This window comes from Canis aureus, chromosome 15, assembly GCF_053574225.1.
Source record: "Canis aureus isolate CA01 chromosome 15, VMU_Caureus_v.1.0, whole genome shotgun sequence".
NCBI classification, from domain to species: Eukaryota; Metazoa; Chordata; class Mammalia; order Carnivora; family Canidae; genus Canis; species Canis aureus.
In genome coordinates, this window is record NC_135625.1 from 1,461,039 (window position 1) to 1,480,815 (window position 19,777).

A 19,777-nucleotide genomic window follows, 5' to 3' on the forward strand; every position below is an offset into this window, starting at 1 on the left:
AAATAAGAAAATGATGCTTCGTAAGCTAAGAATAGCCGATTTAAATTCGGTGATGCTGGGAAAAAGGAATAAGAAGCAGTTCACTACATTTTTTTTTAAACATTCTCATAATTGGTTAGAGTTCCATGTAGCATGTTTTTAAATTATTTTCAACAGGGGCGCCTGGGTGGCTCAGTAGGTTGAGCGTCCGACACTTGGATTCAGCTCAGGTCTTGATCTCAAGGTCCTGGGATGCAGCTCTGTGTTGGGCTCCACACTCCACGTGGAGTCTGCTTGGGGATTCCCTCTCTCCCTCTCTGTCCCTCCCTCTTTCTCTCTTTCATTCAAATAAATGAATGAATGAATGAATGAATGAATAAATAAATAAATAAATAAATAAATAAATAAATAAATTTAGAAAAATAAAATGTTTTCAACAGACAGAATTACACAATATTTAGAGAACAACGATAACTATGCGGTATTCAGAGTGTTGCACAGAATGAACACTTTTGGACGTGTTTACTAGCTGGTTGAATCAAAATTTTTAAAATGGGATTACTGATGGAAAAAAAGCAAAAAAGAACAATAGCAATTTATGACTGTTTTTCAAATATATGAAAGTTACATTATCAATACCTGATAAAGATGAAGTAAGCTTTAGCTTCAATTCAGATATACAGGTTTGATAAAAGATAAACACTAATTAATTATAGTGGATTGTAATTGATTGCAGGACTTTCCTGAGCGAACAATAAATTTTGGAGGCTTTAGACGTGGTGGGGAGGACTGTGGACTGTGTGCCAGGCACTTTGTGAAGAATTTCACAAGCATTGGATGGTCTAGATCTCCATGAACATGTGAGGAGGGTTCGCTTCCTTGGGTGTGCACGTAAGGAAGCTGACGTGAAGGAGCTCTGACCATGGACCCCGCATTGGGTTACACACGACGAGTGAGTGGAGAGACCGGGCATACAGCGTGGCACCCGCCCCGAGCAACACTGTGCCACACGCTGAGAAACCCGAAGGGTAGACCTCGACTCCCTTCTTCCCCCTGGGAAATACTCTTCAAGTCGGGATCTAAGGGCAGCTTCTGGGAGCCACCTGCCCCAACTCTTCCCTGCTCTTGGCAAGAGCCTGCTATTCAATTCTGGGCTCCCCCCAGCGTTCAGTAGCTACTCCTGGATGCCCTTTATCCAGAGACACACCTAAGACTTGTGTTCAGTAAAGCCACAAACACATAATTGGTTCTTACATTTCCCTTACTTTGAAAACTGTACCATTTAAAATTTTGGATAATATGAGACAATATGATATGATACAATAATATCATAATATGTATGACTTTTGTAGACATATAAATGCCACCATATGCATAGTGGTCCTTTAGGAATTTTTTTATTGTTTCCTCTTTTTTTTTATTCCTCTCTAACCATAACAGAAACGTCAGTAACCCCATTATTTTCTTAATTTTATCATAGTGTATGTAATCACATTGGAACATATATTTTATGTCTCTTGAATTTAAACACCCAATCTTACAAAACTACGGGTAAGAAAGGAAAAAAGTCTAAAGCTTGTATGTAATACAGAAATCATTACACTAAGAAAGGAAACATGAACTGAATTATCCTAAAATTTGTCAGACTTGGTTTTCTCACTGGACTGATGGAGCCTTTGAGCGTAATGACACGTTTTGGAACTTAGGAAATGAAGAGGGATGCCTGGGGGGCTCAGTGGTTGAGCGTCTGCCTTTGGCTCAGGGTATGACCCCGGGGTCCCGGGATCGAGTCCCAATCGGGCTCCCTGCGAGGAGCCTGCTTCTCCCTCTGCCTGGGTCTCTGCCTCCCTCTCTGTGTCTCTCATGAATAAATGAATAAAATCTTTTTAAAAAAGGAAATGAAGAGTCAGAGGAAGCTTTTATACAGAATCATGGGGCTCTAGGACGCTGTGCATAATCTGGTTCTTTAAATAGATGTGAGACACTTGTTTCCCTTCCTTCTCATGAAATCTGCAAGCACATCATCTATTATATATTTCTTCTAGAAAGATGTAACTACTAACAGAAAACATACCTTCTTTAACTTTCTAACCATGTTTGCAAAGACAGTGTTAGCAGGCTGTATAGCTAGTGTCCCGGGTGGGAGCTTTCTGATTGATCACGGATGCCGCAGGCTCGGCAGAGCTTCTTCCTGTTAAGGGCAGAGTCTGAGAATAGCGAGGTGGCCCAGGGTGGAGACAGACTGTAGAAGCCTCTCTGTAATCTGGCCTCCCTTCAGATTTATTGGGCGTTCGGTTCCAAAATTCTGGGTGGAGCTTCTCTTTCGCATCATGAATGAACTACATGTTGCAGGACTACCCCAAATCCCACGATTCATTGACCTACCTGAATCAGACATTTGACAATCAGATATTATCAAGAACTTGAGAGAAGAAATCAAGCACAAGAGCACGCCTGCATGAGATACGACATCCTAAAACTCACGTGGAATTATTCAAGGAACACGTAAGATAGGAATCGGGTTGTATTGCAGTAGACAGTAGGAATCCTAGCAATTTTGTTTAAAAAGTAGCTATAATTTTGTTACCTTCAACTTTCTGAGTTTTATGTTTTATGCCATTTTTTTTTCCTAAGGCTTCACCACCTTTATGAGCCTGTCCTTTTTGAGATCATGCTTCTCCTGGTTTTATAATAAACATGCAAATCCTGTGCCCTAGATCATATCTCTTAGATCATAAATGAAGAAAACAAAGCAATAGGGAGAAGAAGCAGGGAGCAAAGACACCTTGGAGACGTTCTTCTCACTCAATCCCACCAGGACTGCCTCTGCCAACCATCTCCCCCTTCATCACATGTACTGATAGCAACAGACTTGACAATGGAGCAAGGTAGATTTAAAGGTTCTACCCTGTAAAAGGCAGGGCCCAGAGAGTGAGAGGACAAGCCATGGAGTGGGAGAAAACATTAGCAAAGGAGGTACCTACCAGAGGGTTGTTAATCCCAAATATAGAAAAACTCTTAAAACTCTACAGTAAGAAAGCAAGCAACCTAAACACAGACTGGACCGCAGACCTGAACAGACACCTCAGCAGGGGGGATACACAGCTGGCAAGTGAGCACATGGAAGTGCCCCACGTCCCATGTCATCAGGGAAATGCAAATTGAGAGAACGAGGAGAGGCACTGCACACCCACGACAACGGCCCAAATCCAGGACACTGACAACACCCAGCACTGGCAAGGATGCAGGGCAAGAGGGACTCTCACCCATCGCTGGTGGGAGTGCAAAATGGCGCAGCTACCTTGGAAGACGGTTGGTGATTTCTCACAAAATTAGACACGCTCTTTCCACACAGTCCAGCACTCATGCTCCTTGGTATTTACCCAAAGGAGCTGGAAACTCACGTCCACACAAAAACCTCTATTTACCAAAACTTGAAGCAACGAAGATGCCCTTCAGCATGTGATGGATAAATAATGGGTGGCCCATCCAGACCGTGGAGTGTCTTTCAGCACAAGAAATAGATGAGCTACCGAGCCATCAGGATACGTGGAGCCTCCAGGGCATATTGCTAAGTGAAAGAAGCCAGACTTAAAAGGCTCCATCCAGGATAATTTCAAGTATATGACCTTCTAGAAAAGGCATAACTATAGAGACAGTAAAAAAGATCAGTAGTTGCCAGGGGCTGGTTGGGGATAGAGAAATAGACAGGCGGAGTACCGGGGATTTTTAGGGTAGTGAGGCGATTTTGCATGATACTCTCAGGGTTCATACATGTCATTACGAAAACTGGTCCAAACCCATAGAATGAACCACACCAAGAGTGACCCTGATGTACACTTTGGGCCCGGAGTGATGAAGATGTGTCCATGTGGGTTCACCAGCTGTAGCAAATGCGCCGTCGGTGGGGATGCTGACAGTGGGGGAGGCTGTGCCTGTGTGCGGGGAGGGGGTACGTGGGAAATCTGTTTCTTCTGCTCAATTCTTCTACAAACCTAAAACATTGCTTTTCTATGCTCTGAAAAACGAAGTCTGCTAAAATATTAAGTAGATTCATATTTTTTGAGAAATGGGAAAAACGTAAGAAAAGGAAAAATTACTACTGAAGAGGTTGAGTCTCTCTCCTTCTTTTTTTTTTTTTTCGTGCATTTCTTTAAAAATTGCCATATAGGTCTAAGCTTTTAGCCTGCATTTTCCCAGCACTGTGCGGTGCCAGAGGCGTCTAAAGGACCTAGCGCAGCACCTAAACCCTGAAAACCATTAGTAAGAGATAGCACTTAATGTCTGCTCCTTTTCCTTGGTATAAATTAGAGGAACATGGGATATAGGTCCCAAAAATGGTTTGTTAATGAAAAGCCCACGATTTTGAGTTCATTCCGTCTCTCGTCCAACAAGAATGTGTTCTGCGTCAGGTGGACAACGTCTCCGCGGCTGTGGGGGACAATCTCCCTACCTCGTTAGCTCCCCCACCCCTTCCTCTTCACCGTCTCTCCTTAAAGGCAGGGATTACTTTACTGATCTCTGTACTGGGTGCAGCATTCGGAATGCAGCATGTGCTTAATAACTGTGACACTGGGTAGAGCGGGAGGGCGTTGGGGAGCAACCTGGGGTGCTCTGGTGTACCTAAGCCATCAGCGCACGCTTCCGCTGTACCCCCCGCCCCCGTGCAGATGAATCGGATCCAAGTTTATGGGCATTCATTTTTAATCGTGGTTTCAGCTGTGCTGTGTTTTTCCTGTCATACGGGTGGAGAAAACAGTTTGATCTTTATCTAGATCGCTGCAGCCCCACGAACACGTAGCAGACGCTCATAGCTGTGTCTTTCCGCAGCCGCTCAAGGGGTGTGTCCTCACCCCTTCCTGCAGATAAGCGTACCTCATGGTTTCCTGTGACAGCTGAGGGTCATCCTTCCAGCTAAGTTTAGCGCAGCGTCCCATAACCATTTAGGGCATCCCAAAATATCCTGATATTCAGTGCTGAGAGGTGAGACGCAGAAGCCAGCTTTCTGGGCAGGTACACGCATTCAAAGATGTGCCCTAACTCTGCTTCCCTTCACCCTGGTCCGTGGCTCATACAATAACAACGACATTAAAAGGGAAACTTGTTAGTTTTGGTGCTGAGCAGACCGCCACGCTGCCAGGAGGCCAGCTGGGCTCTTCTGCAAGAAACTCAGTGAGCAAGTGCATCCCGCACCCGACGCCTGACCACGCCACAGCCAGAAGCCTGCTTTCTGGGGAGGGTGAGAACAAGGGGACCGACAAGACCAACAAGACCTTCTCTTGCTGACAAGACTTCCTCTACACTGAAATAGGGTGAATCTAATACTAGTGTTTAGAGGGGAAGTGGAATTAGAAGACCTCGCACTCCCATAGAGACTTGTACCAGAACTCCACAGTTGTTAGCCCGAGTTCACATAACTTTCAAAAATTGTTATTGTCTCATTTGGATGTAGCCTCCTTCGGGGCCTCCTGGGAAGGTGGGTGATGTCGGCGGGAAGCGGGAAGAAAGCTCATTACCATATCTGCCATAAAAACCCCTTCACCTTCACACTGTAAAGTACGATTCACCTTCAGTGAATAAGGTGTTTTAATGGAAACCAATTGAAGCAGAACCTTAAATATCATGAGCTCTAACATCTAGAAATACAAAAGTTCCAAAACAGCATTTTCTTGAAAATGCAGGCGAAAAGCTTAGATCTATATGGCAATTTTTAAAGAAATGCATGGAAAAAACAACAACACCAAGGAGAGAGATTCAAAAGCAATGAAAACTTCTTAAATGCAGCCGTAGGTCTAGAAGCTCCAAGTCCAAAGATGTTGTGTGGATGGGGGGGGGGATAGAGACAGAGAGATGGGAGAGAAGCCGACCTACCTGGAGTCCTGGACTGTTGTGTTTGAACACCTGGCTAGTACTCAACAAAAGCCACGGAGGGAGTTGTGCTTTATTCTCACAATTATCTCCCCCTCATCCCGAGGAGGGAAAGCGTTTGCAGCGTCCTGTGCCTTGGGATGAAGCACCACGCCCACGGGTACCTTGGGGTGTTAATCGGCCCGCCGCCCCGACCACTGGGGCCCATGCCCAGGGCCTCTCCTACCTCTGCAGGTGGGCAGGGCGCTGCTCCACTGGCCGTTGCTCCGACACTGGGCTCGGGAGGCACCCTGCAGCAGGTACCCCGTGTTGCAGGTGAAGTTCACGACGTCATTCAGATTGAACTCACTGCCGTTGGTGAATCCGTGGGCGGGGTTCCCAGGGTGGCCACACGTGATGGCTGCGGGGGAAGACAGGCCCTCGTCAGCGTCAGAAAATACCCGGGCGTCACCCTCCCTTGGGATTCTCATCAATAGACATATGAGCCTGTCAGACGTGCGGGTGGAGAGACTCGAGGCTGTCAGATACGTCACAAGTCGCACGTGTATTTGGAAGAAGGGGAGAAAGAACCGTGAGGTGATCCACCAGTTTTAACTATCATTGTGGAAAATGGCCAACACTGGCAAATGCACTTTCTTCAGAATAAGAATTATTCTTACATCACAACAGAACACCAAATAACTCTATAAAAAAAAGCGGTGAGAAACAAGGGGGTGTTAAAATTCTTATATCAATTATGAATTTTGATTATTCTCCCCTTAGAACACACCAGGCAATTTTGTGAAACCCTTGTTTTGAGACATTATAGGGACTTGGCTGATCATTTAAATTGAGTATGCACACATTATCCCAATATCAATTTAAACATCATGAAATTAGCAAGAACTACGTGTGCCTAAACAGTATTTTCTTTGACAATCCCTATTGTACAATCTTTTGAAATGTAGTGAACTCCCATTAATGTCATGCCCTAAATAACAGCAATACAAATCCCAAAGATACCCTTCGGTGGCCCTTTCCAAAGAAACACATTACAGTCATGAAAGTAGTGTTTTCCTCCTCATTTATCTTGTCAACAGCTCTTTCTTCTAAGCAAAGCTTTCACCCCTGAACTCTGCACGTTTACCACTGCACCAGCCCAGATAATACCTGTCATTATCCCAGAGCTATATCCACATTTCCTTTGTTTAATTCAGGGGAAACTAAAGAATATACTAGTGCAAAGAAGCCAACTGGTTTAAAACAAAATTTTGCGATAGAGTATGAGAGGTCTTCTAGAAATACGGGTCAGTATTTATCTTGGATGGTTTAACACTTGAGGACAATCATTATATATGGTTTTACCTCTTCTGTTAGGGGAAGAACTGCTCACAAAACTCTATTCCAGATGAAACGATGACAAAAATACAAAACAATACCGAGGATCGGGGCATGAGGCTATTCCGGGGACTCTGCAAAGCCAACCCGCAGACTCAGACTCAGCATCTTTCCCCTCCTATAATTAGGTTCTGTTTCCACCTTGTTGAACCTGTGATGGCACCGGGAACATGAGTGCATGACATCACTTGTCCGGGGGCCTGTTTGAGATGAGTTAAGGAGCACATGAAGTGTGGACAGGAGTCTGGAGGCACTGGGGGAAAACAGAATGGGGAGTGGATGGGAGAGAGAAGGGGAGGCCGTGCCCTTAGGGCTCTCGGCACAGCTGGGAACACTCTGAGGCTACCCACGTCTGTGCTAAGGCTTCGCACCAGGAGAAGGTGTGACCAGAGCAAGCACCCGCTGGGGTCGTCCACAGTGTACTTACGGACACAGACCGGGGTCTGTCCGGACCATTTGTGGTCCTGCAAGCATATCCGGACGGAAGTTCCAACCAGCCTGAAACCGGGATTGCACTGATAAACCACAGTGTCCCTGTAACTGAATCCGTCTCCACTGATATGACCGTTCACGATTGGATCCGGGGAACCGCAGTGGCCAGCTACAAACATAAGTAAAACCAATAAGCTCACTTTGGAGAATTTGTCTTGTATAAAAGTGCTGCATTCACACTTTGCTTGCCTTTGCCGTCAAGTGAATAACATCGTCAAGTGCCTGGCTTTGGGGGATTTTCCCCACTTATATATATTCTTCTTAGATATGGTGTCTTTCTTTGTGACCTGTTTGTTTTTTTTCTCAAGAATTGTGGGTAACGAGTAATATTTCAGATAATGAAACTGCTAACAAATATGATTGCTAATGCAATTACTGCCCCATGCATTTCTTTGACTTCTTTTTCTTACTGAGATTTTGTTATTTATCTTGTTATGGTATTTCCAAATAAAAGCCATAAAAAAGGGAAGAGGAGCTCCCAGTTGCTACAGATAGGTTTCGTAGCCTGTTGAGCCTGGAAGGTAAGGAGAAGGATGGTAATATTTCCAGTGTGAGACAGCAGATCACTAAGCTCTTTGTGGAGTTTCAAAGGCAAGATGAATATCAGAAAACATGCTCCCTTTCAAACCTGTGCATCTGGTTAGGTTTGACGCTGTGACTATCTAGGTGGAAGTGGCCCGTGCTGAGCTGAAAGAGGAGGCTAGCGTTCAGGGGAGAGGAGTCCTGAAGACAGAGCGACTTAGGAGAAGCAGGATTTGGGGCGTTAGCTGAGGCCCGGGGTCCCTGAGCTCGCACGTGAGCAGTGTGCAGAGCGGGAAAAGAAAAGGCAGGACGAAGCAATCGGGTAAAGGTTCACACCGAAGGGAGGAGAAAAGCATGGACAGGAAGCAATCGAATTGAGAAGATGACTACTCGGCGGACGTGGCGCCAGATGAGCTTCAATGACAGAGAGCGTCCACGTGGAGCAGGAGGCAAGGCCGTGCTCAGTTCTGTGTGAGCAGAAGGTTGGAGGGGGACGAGGATCCTCGGCTTGGCTCAACGTCAGTCCGGCTCCTGAGCCTTCTCACAGGCCCATCCACGTTCCTTCCTGGAAAATCCAGTTCTAGGAAAACTCTGCTAAGAAGTAAGAAGCCCCCACCCTCCAACCCTCCATATCTGAGGGGCTCCCCCCACCCATCTCCCAGGCGAGGTCTGCCCACCTGGCCTGCCTTGAGGGAGACCCTGCTCGACCGAGTTAGCCAGAAACCGCTCCGCCCTGAAGCTCCCCGTTGGAGACCCCCCTCCAGGACCGCACCTGTCCTGGGCTGTCACCCCCACTCCCCATGAAGCATCCAGAGTCCAGCCGCAGCTCTCCTTCCCTGGAAAATCCCACTGCAGTGGCCCTGAGTACAGGCCGCCTTCCCATCCTTATCTAGCGTCCTTGAGCACTTGCTTCCCCCTCGACAAGCACAGGTGCCATGTAGCAGAGGAACCTTGGCAGGGCGGGCCAGGTGTTTGTCTGTCTCTCCATTCTCCTTTCCACATTCTTCCCTTCCCTTCTGTTCATCCTCCTTCCTCCTCACCTGTCTCCCTTTCCTTCCTCCCTCTCTCCTAATCTCGATCTCTCTCTCTCTCATGGAAAGAGTATCTTACTAATCAACACAACATGAAGCATTAGGAGGACCCGACATGGGACGCCTGAGTGGCTCAGCGGTTGAGCGTCTGCCTTCGGCTCAGGGCTTGATCCTGGAGTCCCCGGCTCGAGTCCCACATCGGGCTCCCTGCATGGAGCCTGCTTCTCCCTCTGCCTGTGTCTCTGCCTCTTTCTCTGTGTCTCTCATGAATAAATAAATAAAAATTTATTTAAAAAAAAAAGGAGGACCTGACATTACAAGCATCCATGTTACACACGCGTTTTGGATAAACAAGAAGAGAAAGGCATCCACTGCCAGTTCCTAAATTACCCACCCAAGCCTCAACGTTTCCGTGGGGCGGGAGTGACACAGGCTGGAGCACATGCAGAGTATTTTGCTGTAGACTTCCCTTGGCCATTTACTTCTCAAACAGAGCACACACCTGTCAACGCTTTACGCAAAGTAGGCTACCTCCAAGGTCGAGGAAGTTGCAAGCTGTTCCCATGCAACAATTGGAGTACACTTCACCATTCTTTCTGGAAGAATTTAAAATAATAATCTATATTTCTGCCGAAGACAGTGTTCAGCAGCTCTGCATTCTCCTGGGTTTTGAGCTAAGTTTATTATGGGCAAGGTGACTTTGCAGAGCGGAGAGGGAGAAAACCAAATCGATGGCGAGGCATCCCTACTTGAACACCGTTTATAAGAGGTCAGGTCAAAAAAAGTCATGCTGGATTCGGTTGATTCTTTGTTGCCTTGACAGGTTCTTTGCATTTGGGCCAGATCGATTAGGTCGATGCCGGCAAGAGGCCAGGTCACCTCCCCCACACCGAGCCTTGATGCACAGGAGGAAGAATGCGCTCTGTGGGCTGGAGAAGGAGCCTCCGAAGCTGTGGATGTTAGCACAGCGTGTGGCCTGGGCTCCACGGCCCTCCCCATCCCAGAGGCTGCCACAGGCACGGTACACTGCTGGGCAGGGGGATGGAGCCAATTTCCAATCCCAGTGACAAGGACTAGTAAGACAGCCAGAGGCGGCCCACAGGCTGGGCACAGAGAGCTCACGGAGCCGTCACTTGTGACAGGACCACTTAGAGATCTGCTTTCTAGAAACGTGCACCACCACAGCACAACCCGATCTGCAAAGACAGAGTGGGCCACCTAACCCCGGTTGTTGTCCTAGATCATGCCAAGTGCTCCGGGGGTTCCTTCTGGAGCCTGCCACCACTCCAGCAGGAGGGGGCTCGGGGCCCGGAAAGCTCGGTGCTGGAGAAGGTGCATCGCAGTGGAAAGCCCCCAACGTTTACGCGATCTGCTCAGTCTCATCCTGGATTTGGACAGACACCCCTGGCTAGACTCACTTTTAAACCTTAATAAACATTTTCTTTTCAATTGAGTTTTCGGTAAGACTGTAGAGTTTGAGGCTGCACTGTCTCTCTCTCTTTTTTTTTTTTTATTTCTGTTTTCGGATATTTGGGCATTTTATTTATTAATTTTTAAAGATTTTATTTATGTATCCATGAGAGACACAGAGAGAGGCAGAGACACAGGCAGAGGGAGAAGCAGGCTCCATGCAGGGAGCTCCACGCAGGACTCGATCCCGGGGCTCCAGGATCACGCCCTGGGCTGAAGGCAGATGCTCCACCGCTGAGCCACCCGGGCGTCCCAAGGCTGCACTGTCTTTTGAAAACCTGGCACAAGGCTTCTCCTAGTAGTCAAGGAGATAACCGTATACTTTCAAAATCAAAGGGTTGGCAGCCGTGTGTGGAAATAGCAATTCCTAACAGCGACTCTTTCCTGACACCTGGTCATTTCAGTTCTCTGAGGAACTGGCCTTAAATACAAAAAAGAAAAGAGAGGATGTTTTCCAAAGCACTTCATTGCTGCTCAGAGCCTCAAGGGGGGAATCAACAGCATCACCTGTGACTTCCACCTCCTAATTTGAATGCAGACCAGGTGACTTCCCCATCTGAAGCTAAGACAGACCAATCTGATTTTCCCTTCTATGACTTTCCAGCCCTCTGTGAGTTCTTTTTTTAAGATTTTATTTATTTATTCATGAGAGAGAGAGAGAGAGGCAGAGACACAGACAGAGGGAGAAGCAGGCTCCATGCAGGGAGCCCGACGCGGGACTTGATCCCAGTTCTCCAGGATCAGGCCCTGGGCGGAACGTGGTGCTAAACTGCTGAGCCACCCGGGCTGCCCTGTCGGGTTCTTTTTTAAAACATTCAGAGTCATGAACCGATTACAGGCTATTTACAAATATAGAATATTCACAAAATGTCACTCAGAATATTTATCGAGAAATGTCAACATGATGTAAAAATGCTAATGGGGAAAAATACTACATTGGTGAGAATTTGAACTCAGCGTACTCTGAGGTCTCTTTCAAGCGTAAGATTCTACGATTTTATGATAATATTATGTTAAATCCTTTGTGAGATTTCTTTATCCTTAATGTAGCCCCAGGTCTGTTCCACACACGCTGTAGAAAGCGTGTCTCCGTATCTACCAGGGAATGCTTTGTCACGCCCTTCACACTTCGGTCCAGTGGCTAAAATCTGCCACTCACAGAATACTTGTGCAAGTGAACGGAAATAAAGCAACTTCGCAGTTGGCGGTGATGTCCGTTCCACTGTCAAAGTGTATCCAAACCCATTGCCTGCTAGGCAGGCGACTTTCGACTACTTGACGACAATCCCATGATGGTTTCCTACTGGTCTGCAGTGTTCTAGGGGCCTGAGGTTACACAGAGGTTAAGGTGCAACCAGGTAGAGAGTGAAAAAGAGGTGTGTAGGTAGGACACGGAAGGGACTGGACTGAGGAGGGTGTGCCCCTCGTGGGATGGGGAGCGGGGCGGGACACGTCACCAATAGTCGGCATCGGGAAGCCTGAGGCAGGCAACGTTTAAGGCCTGAAGGTTGTACAATCACTAACCAGGTAAAGGTGGTAGAAAGGCAGACTGTAGGTGCCGAAATGAGAAATTTTATTTGTTTTATAGTCTCTGTTAAAGTAGGAAGACTACGGAGTTACGTGACCACATTGTCCATTTACTACAAGGGTATCCCCCTTCATCCTTCTCAGCTTATGAACTGGACGTATGGTGCTTTACTTCACCTGCCGCGTGGCAGGATGGTTTTAGTTATTACAGGCCCATTAAGTATGAACAATAGCAAAGGATAAGGGAATCTACTACCTACAAAATATAAAAAAAAGAAATTGGGATGAGGGCAGCCCCACACACTTGAACACAAAATACCGACTCATTAAAACAATGCGATCGTACTGGAAGCCCTTATGCCAGGACCCAAGGTTCCACGTTTTTGTTAGTTCCTTCGTTTTTTGTCAACATTTGGCTTCAGCTGAAACACAGGTCATGAAATGCATTTTGCAGGCAACCCTGCGGCCAATATAATGACTCCAGGAAGTCAGTTCTTGAGAAGTGAATGCTTTCAGTAAAGAGTGGAAAGAAAATCCTCGGAGTGATCGGTATGGGCCTGCTTTATTTCTGTATCAATCCTGCTAACGGGTTTAGTAATCTGCCGCTAAGCTGAACCTGATAGCACAGACTGGCGACGGGCTGAGGAGCTAAGCAGAATGCCAAACAATTGCAATCCCATATGATTTTTAATTCAACAGATACATAGGTTTAAAGGCACATCCTAAAGGAATCGCCAAATTTCCTTGGACTTGAAATGTGAATTAGCCATTCTATTTCTCCCATGTTTCTGGAACTCTACATCTGCTCCACGTGCAGAATAGGTATGACTCAGTCATGGGAAATTCACCAACTCCCAAAATTGATTTCGAATCCATGGCAGAGTCAAGAATTCAACGCCAGGCTGGGCATTGCCTGGTTCTGCTCAGACGATTCTCGGTATTCCACATGCTAGACCATAAAATATGTCATTCGAATCGGCCTAAAAAGACAAACTGAACAATGGACTAGGAGTGAGATTTCACTTGTCCTGTACAAGAAGGAGCCAGGTCGTAGGAATCTGGAAGGTCCACCTTGTCTGCCAAGTGATCGCATTTAATCATAAGCTTTGGAAATCGCTGACTTACAAGTCGTTTATGCTATTCTCTATGTAATGAAGGCTGTATTATTGTCATCATTCATGAACTGTTATATATTTTGGTTATAAGGCCCCAAAATTTAAAAAAAGGGGGGAATTTATTTTAATAATCTTTCTCTAAAGTTGGGTCAGGAGGGATAACATCTACCAAAAATAAAAAAAATAATAATAACTAAAACAGAGATTGGAAGCAAGGTTAACTGAAAGCTTCCCAGTTGACTTCCACAGCAAACAAGGTGGGGACAAGCATTTCCATTCACCCAGAGGGCTGGGTTGGCTTCCTGGTGTCCCCCTCGGTCAAGAGTTCCCTGCAAACTGTGCCAGGCGCAGGAGTCCATGGCTAGAAGTGGCCACGCTCCCTGGGGAGCCCAGGTTGCTGTCTGAGGTCTTGGGGGCCAGCACCAAGGACCAGGCAGGTCAGCAATGCAGCTTTACCCTCTACCCCAGGGCCACAGCAGGACCAGCCCCCCCAAGCAGCTGTTTCTAGGCCCATCTAAATTGCACATGTTAGCAGGTCTGGTCCCACACTTCTGCGAGGACGGAGGTGGTTTCCTGAGCCTGTTTCTGCTAGGGTGGATATTCTGAACACTCATCCATGAGTGAACTGGATTCCTTCAGTAGGTGTAAGCATGCTATCCACACTTTCTGGAATGTGTATATGCAGCCGGATTTTAGAGCAGGGACCTTACCCACCCATAGGATGTGAGCAATGTTTGACGTCCTGTCATGTTTCACTATTTGTTGCTCATCTGGAATGAGCAACACGGTCTACGGCCTCCTGAGAACACACTGGTGACTTCCGAGTGACCGGCCCAGGGTGTCAGACGTCAGTTGGCAGATTTACCTTAATATCACAGCATGTGCAAACGCGAACCCTTTCAACTTTCAAGTCCTCTCAGGTAAGCTATGTTAGAGTCTTTTACAATTACACACACTCGTGCAATTTTAGAAGTGAATTCTGCGATGTGGCAACTTTACTTAGTTCCATTTTTTTTCCGCTTATTCCATAAAAACCCACTGTACCAGTAGAAATGTTGGACACCAGGGGCACTTGGGTGGCTCAACCAGCTAAGCATCTGTCTCTTGATTTGGCTCAGGTCGTGATCTCAGGATTGTGTGACGGATCCCCAGGTCAGCTCCACGCTGGGCAAGGAGTCTGCTTGGGGTTCGCTCTCTCCTGCTCCCTCTGCCCCTCCAACCACACCCACCTCCCACTCTTTCTCTTTCTGTCTCTCTCTAAAAAAAAGAAAAGAAAAGAAAAAAAATAAATGTTGGACACAGCATCTCCCATGGCATAGCTGTGCCCTATAGGTGTGTACTACGCAACACAGACCAGGAGCCCTGCGTCCTTTGGTGTGGAGCCAGTGCCATTAATAAGAACTATGTAATTGGCTCTTTCTCCTCCCATAAGGTCACATTCACACACACACACACACACACACACACACAGAATCTCGCCCCCCCTTAGAGCTCACCACTGCAAGGTCACCTTTTCACTGCATCGGTTTGTATCCATATAAATTCTAATATTGACCTGGGGATTAACACTGAATACATTCATACATTTTTAGAAAATCTACAAACCAAATATGCAACCTTAGTGTTTGCTTGGTGACTATTGGTACATATTGCTGGACATCAAATAATAATCATCACAAATGGCCAGTGCCTGTGTAAGAATCGGACATGCAATTTGGTTCGCTCTGTCCATGCTGGGCACAAGCACTGGCTTCCAGAGCCAGTGGATCCCAAAAGCCAATTTACAGACTCTTCTTGAGTATTAACAGTCCCAAAATGTCATGGCTCAGATCCACTTATATGCAGGAGTAACCTGTTGGCATTAAATACCACTGGATGGAAGCACTTAAATCATAAGATCTGCACATATTAAAGGAACACGTCTGAATACCGACAGAGGAAACGTTAGTCTCCTGCAAGTAGGCTTTCTAGGGGCCGGGCTCAGCCACTTGGCCTAAGCCAGAGAGGATGTGGTGCCGTGGACACAGCACACAAAGATTCCCCGTGATGTGAGTGCGGCACTTGCGTCAGCCCCTCAAAGGAGGGCCCCGTGCTCCCCACAAAATACGCTGATATCTAGTCTTTCTTGGCATATCTTATTCAAGGGCAATTATTTTAAGCCATCTTTTTTTTTTTAATTTTTATTTATTTATGATAGTCACAGAGAGAGAGAGAGAGAGAGAGGCAGAGACACAGGCAGAGGGAGAAGCAGGCTCCATGCACCGGGAGCCCGATGTGGGATTCGATCCCGGGACTCCAGGATCGTGCCCTGGGCCAAAGGCAGGCTCCAAACCACTGCGCCACCCAGGGATCCCAAGCCATCTTTAATATAAACATGATTTCAGGATTTGGGTAGTCTCTGGGGCTTTCAGAAAGCCTTCATCTGTCCCTTTTCCTGCGGTTCCCCAAAGAATCACGCTATCACTTCCCCCATGCCTGAAATTTCCTCCCCAAACTTGTCTGCCTGTGACACATCTTTGCACCCCTCCTAACTCAGCCCGAACCTGCCCTCTGCCAATAAAGCCTAAAGGAATCAAGGCTCATCTATGTGCACCTCAAAGATCTCTGATACTCCGGGTTTCCCTGCAATGGGAGAGTCTATTTCTCCTACCATCCACTTATAATATCCAGACTCCTAGATTTTTTTTTTTTTTTTTTTTTTTGCTGTTTTGTCCTGCTGTGAATTCAGCAAATAGAACCCTCTTGTCCTCACCTGTTTATACCCATCATTAGATGGTGAGTTCCGAGGACAGTATCTTTCCTAGGCACGGGATCAAGCCTGTCCTCGACCTGGAGGAGGTGTCTGGGTGAGCAGAGGGCCCCTTTCCCACGAGCATGTTGCCATGTGAGTGCTTCCCCAGCAGGTAAACCTAACATCCTGTGGCATCCAGGCCACCTCCCGCACCGCTCTGCATCTTGGCTTCTTGGGTGAATTTGTGCCATTTCTGCTTGCTGAAATTGCACCTGCTCCTCAAAGTGGCTTCCCCCATAGCCCTTCCTCTACCAGCCTCTCGCTCCTGCCCCGGCTTTCTCTCTTTTGTGATTCATTAATCCCGACTTTTTATTAAAGGCACTTGGTATTTATCTTATTTATTCCTCTGATTATAAATTCCTGAAAAAGTAGACCTGCATCCTATTAACCTTTACATCCTATGCCATATTTCCTGAGGAATTAAATGAGTATCATTAGATAATATTCAGAAATATAGACAGAAGTGCTTGTGGCTGGGGAGAGTATCGTGACATTTATCTCCCAGCCACCGATGATGCATACAGAGCATGTGAAGGTTAGCATGGGCTGTTTCCAAATATTTTACCTTCCCTGGTATCTTACCACCTACATTTTACACGGAAGATTGTATAGCAAAGATCGGGGGTGGGGGGGCACATACATCTCTCACTCTAATACCGTCTTTCTGCTGTAATGTAAGCATCGCCATGATCGGCTGTTCAAATGCTTTACATGGATCTATCATAAAATACCAGGCGTTTGAAGAATATTTTCCAATTTTATTCCCTGAGAACTATGAAAAAATACGGCCTAACTGCATTATTTTGAACCCTGTCACCTAGCCATTTTAGCCACATGAATGTCACCATGATATTACACGCGCAAAAGAATTCATCTCCTCGGAGGTCATCATAGTACGGCAAAGGCAAAGTTATTCCAAATACTGGCAAAACAATCTAATAAAAAAAGATCATGTTCTTTGCATGGAGAGACATCTCAATCTGTCGCTGACATCTCAAATACTACACGCTAAAGGGGCGGCAAAGTGGGGGAGATGAGGCCTTGTTATGTGTGAAAAAGTCTAAATGATAAAATGTCATCAAAAGACGGATGTCGGTTTCTCCAGCAGGAGGGCTGGGTTAGCCGTGCAGCACCTCGGCGGTCGGCCCGCTCTCTGTTGGCTTCAGCGCGAACTACCACAGAGCAGGTAAACAGAAGAGAATAACTGAGAGCGGGGGGATCATACAACGTCCCTGATGGATTAGAAGGTACCTGATGAATTGATACGGGGTCGGTATTCCCGGGGCTGGATTCTCCAGGCCAGGGAGACGCGTAGAACTGCACAGGCGGTAAATGAGAACAAGTCCTCGGTGATGTGCAGAACCTGGGGAGACCCGGGGAGGCCCCAGCAGCAAGGCAAGGACGCGAGTGCTGAGTGAGTGTGGGCCGAGCTTTATGACAAAGGTACTCCGGGGCCGAGCTACCGTGATGCCCACGCACAGGGTGGTCCAGCCCCCCCGGGACGTCCCGCCTCAAAGGTCCTGGCACAGAATCCACACCCGCAGGTGCCAACGCAGCGTGGGCTCGGGGCTGGAATGTGTGGCGGAGACCACCCTCCATCTCCTCCAACACGCTCTCCTGCAGGTACAGGCTCCAGCTTCCCACCGTCTGAGTGCTTCCGTCTGAGCGCCCAGCCGCGCCCGCTGCAGCGACCGTCAGAGCAGTCGGCACCGCCTTCCCTGCTGGAAATCACTGGAAACAACCATGGTGCTGCCACTGGAAACGGTCCGCATTCCACAGGAAATAGAAGCAACATCGCAGGCAAACGTTTTTTTTTTTTTCCCCCAGCAACCATGAAAACCAACAGGATACCATCAAAGTATTTTGCCTTATAATGAAAAGCATCCGGGATGTGAAATCAGGGAGGCTCAAAGGCTAAAGGAATCCTATGGAAAAACCTACCAAGTAGGCAACTGCCCTCTGTGTGAACTCCACGTTGCTTTTTGGGGCAGATCAAACAGGTGAAAACAATGGTTAAAGGGAAGGGACTTCTTATATGTAGTCTGAAAACTATTTTTCTGCACAGTGTCTGCAAACAGACGGATGAAAGACACATCACTAATGTCGTTAGCATCACCGGCCCTTGCCTTTGGTACATTTATTTAATTCATTTTTTCTTTCTTTCTTTTTCTTTCTTTCTTTTCTTTCTTTCTTTCTTTTTCTTTCTTTCTTTTCTTTCTTTCTTTCTTTCTTTCTTTCTTCTTTCTGTCTTTCTTTTTTCTTTCTTTTCTTTCTTTCTTTCTTTCTTTCTTTCTTTCTTTCTTTCTTTCTTTCTCCTTCCTTCTTTCCTTCCTTCCTTCCTTCTTTTTCTTTCTTTCTTTCTTTCTTTCTTTCTTTCTTTCTTTCTTTCTTTCTTTCTTTCCTTCCTTCCTTCCTTCCTTCCTTCTTTCTTTTCTTTCTTCTCTTCTCTTCTCTTCTCTTCTCTTCTCTTCTTTCTCTTCTCTTCTCTTCTCTTCTCTTCTCTTCTCTTCTCTTCTCTTCTCCTCTTCTCTTTTCTTCTTTTCTTTTCTTTTCTTTTCTTTTCTTTTCTTTTCTTTTCTTTTCTTTTCTTTTCTTTTCTTTCTTTTCTTTCTTTTCTTTCTTTCTTCCCCTGTCTACCCACTGAGGCCTGGTTAAAACTCAGAGATCTCAATACAGGTTCTGATGGTTGCCACTACCCATCAATCACGGCTGACACTTGCATATAAAACAATTCACCAAAATTAGTGTATCCCATCTTTCATTTTATAACATTTAAAATATTTGAAAATAGCTGTTAGGCACTTCCAAATATTTCTCTCCACCATACTGATGATCACAAGTCTCCAAACATTCCTCAACTATCTTGGTTACCGGATCCTTCACCCCAGCATATGCCGCTTCATCGCCACCCACTTAAATTATTTCACCGCAGTGAAGCCATTGTTCTGGGCGTGGGCTTCCTAGACTAACGAAGAGGTGGGTCCTGTTCACGAGGTCTGGGCACCATCAGCTCAGGGCGCCAGTGCACAGATGAGCTTTCTGTTGTCCAAAACACCAAGCCCTTCCACGTGCCCTAGGATTTCATAATTTTCTCCTTATCATGTACATTGGGAGGTATTTTATTTTTCATTCTGGGTGAAATTTTCCATTGATCCCATTATTTTTGTATTAGTGTTGTTTATCATTCAAATTGCAAAGATCATGAATCTGTTGTTAAATGTCCTCACTCTTTCAGCTGGTATTATTATGTCCCTACCAAAGATGTGAAAAGAAGTCTTAGGATGGTCTATAATGAGAAAGGAAACCATTTACCCAGAAGCTTTCTTTCTGGGGCACCTGGGGGGGCTCAGCAGTTAAGCATCTGCCTTCAGCTCACAGTGTGACCCCGGGGTCCCGGGATGGAGTCCCACATCGGGCTCCCTGCATGGAACCTGCTTCTCCCTCTGCCTGGGTCTCTGCCTCTCTCTCTCTCTCTCTCTCTCTCTCTGTGTCTCTCATGAATGAATAAATAAAATCTTAAAAAAAAAAAAAAACAGAAAAGAAACCTTCTTTCCGATCACGTCAACTCAATAATCTACATCATCGTCGGTAGCCCCACCAGCAGT

The 19,777-nt window shown here is 46.3% G+C and overlaps 1 protein-coding gene across 2 annotated transcripts in view; it reads right to left on the reverse strand.

The window, feature by feature from the left end:
* CSMD1 (CUB and Sushi multiple domains 1) overlaps positions 1 to 19,777 on the reverse strand; it is a 1,870,054-nt gene that overhangs the window by 46,702 nt on the left and 1,803,575 nt on the right. For both annotated transcript variants that reach the window (XM_077848529.1, XM_077848528.1), the window contains exons 53-54: positions 7,652 to 7,825; positions 6,074 to 6,247 (exon numbers count right to left, since the gene is read on the reverse strand). In XM_077848529.1, the coding sequence (XP_077704655.1) occupies positions 6,074 to 6,247; positions 7,652 to 7,825 (348 nt within the window). The remainder of the gene's footprint in view (positions 1 to 6,073; positions 6,248 to 7,651; positions 7,826 to 19,777) is intronic.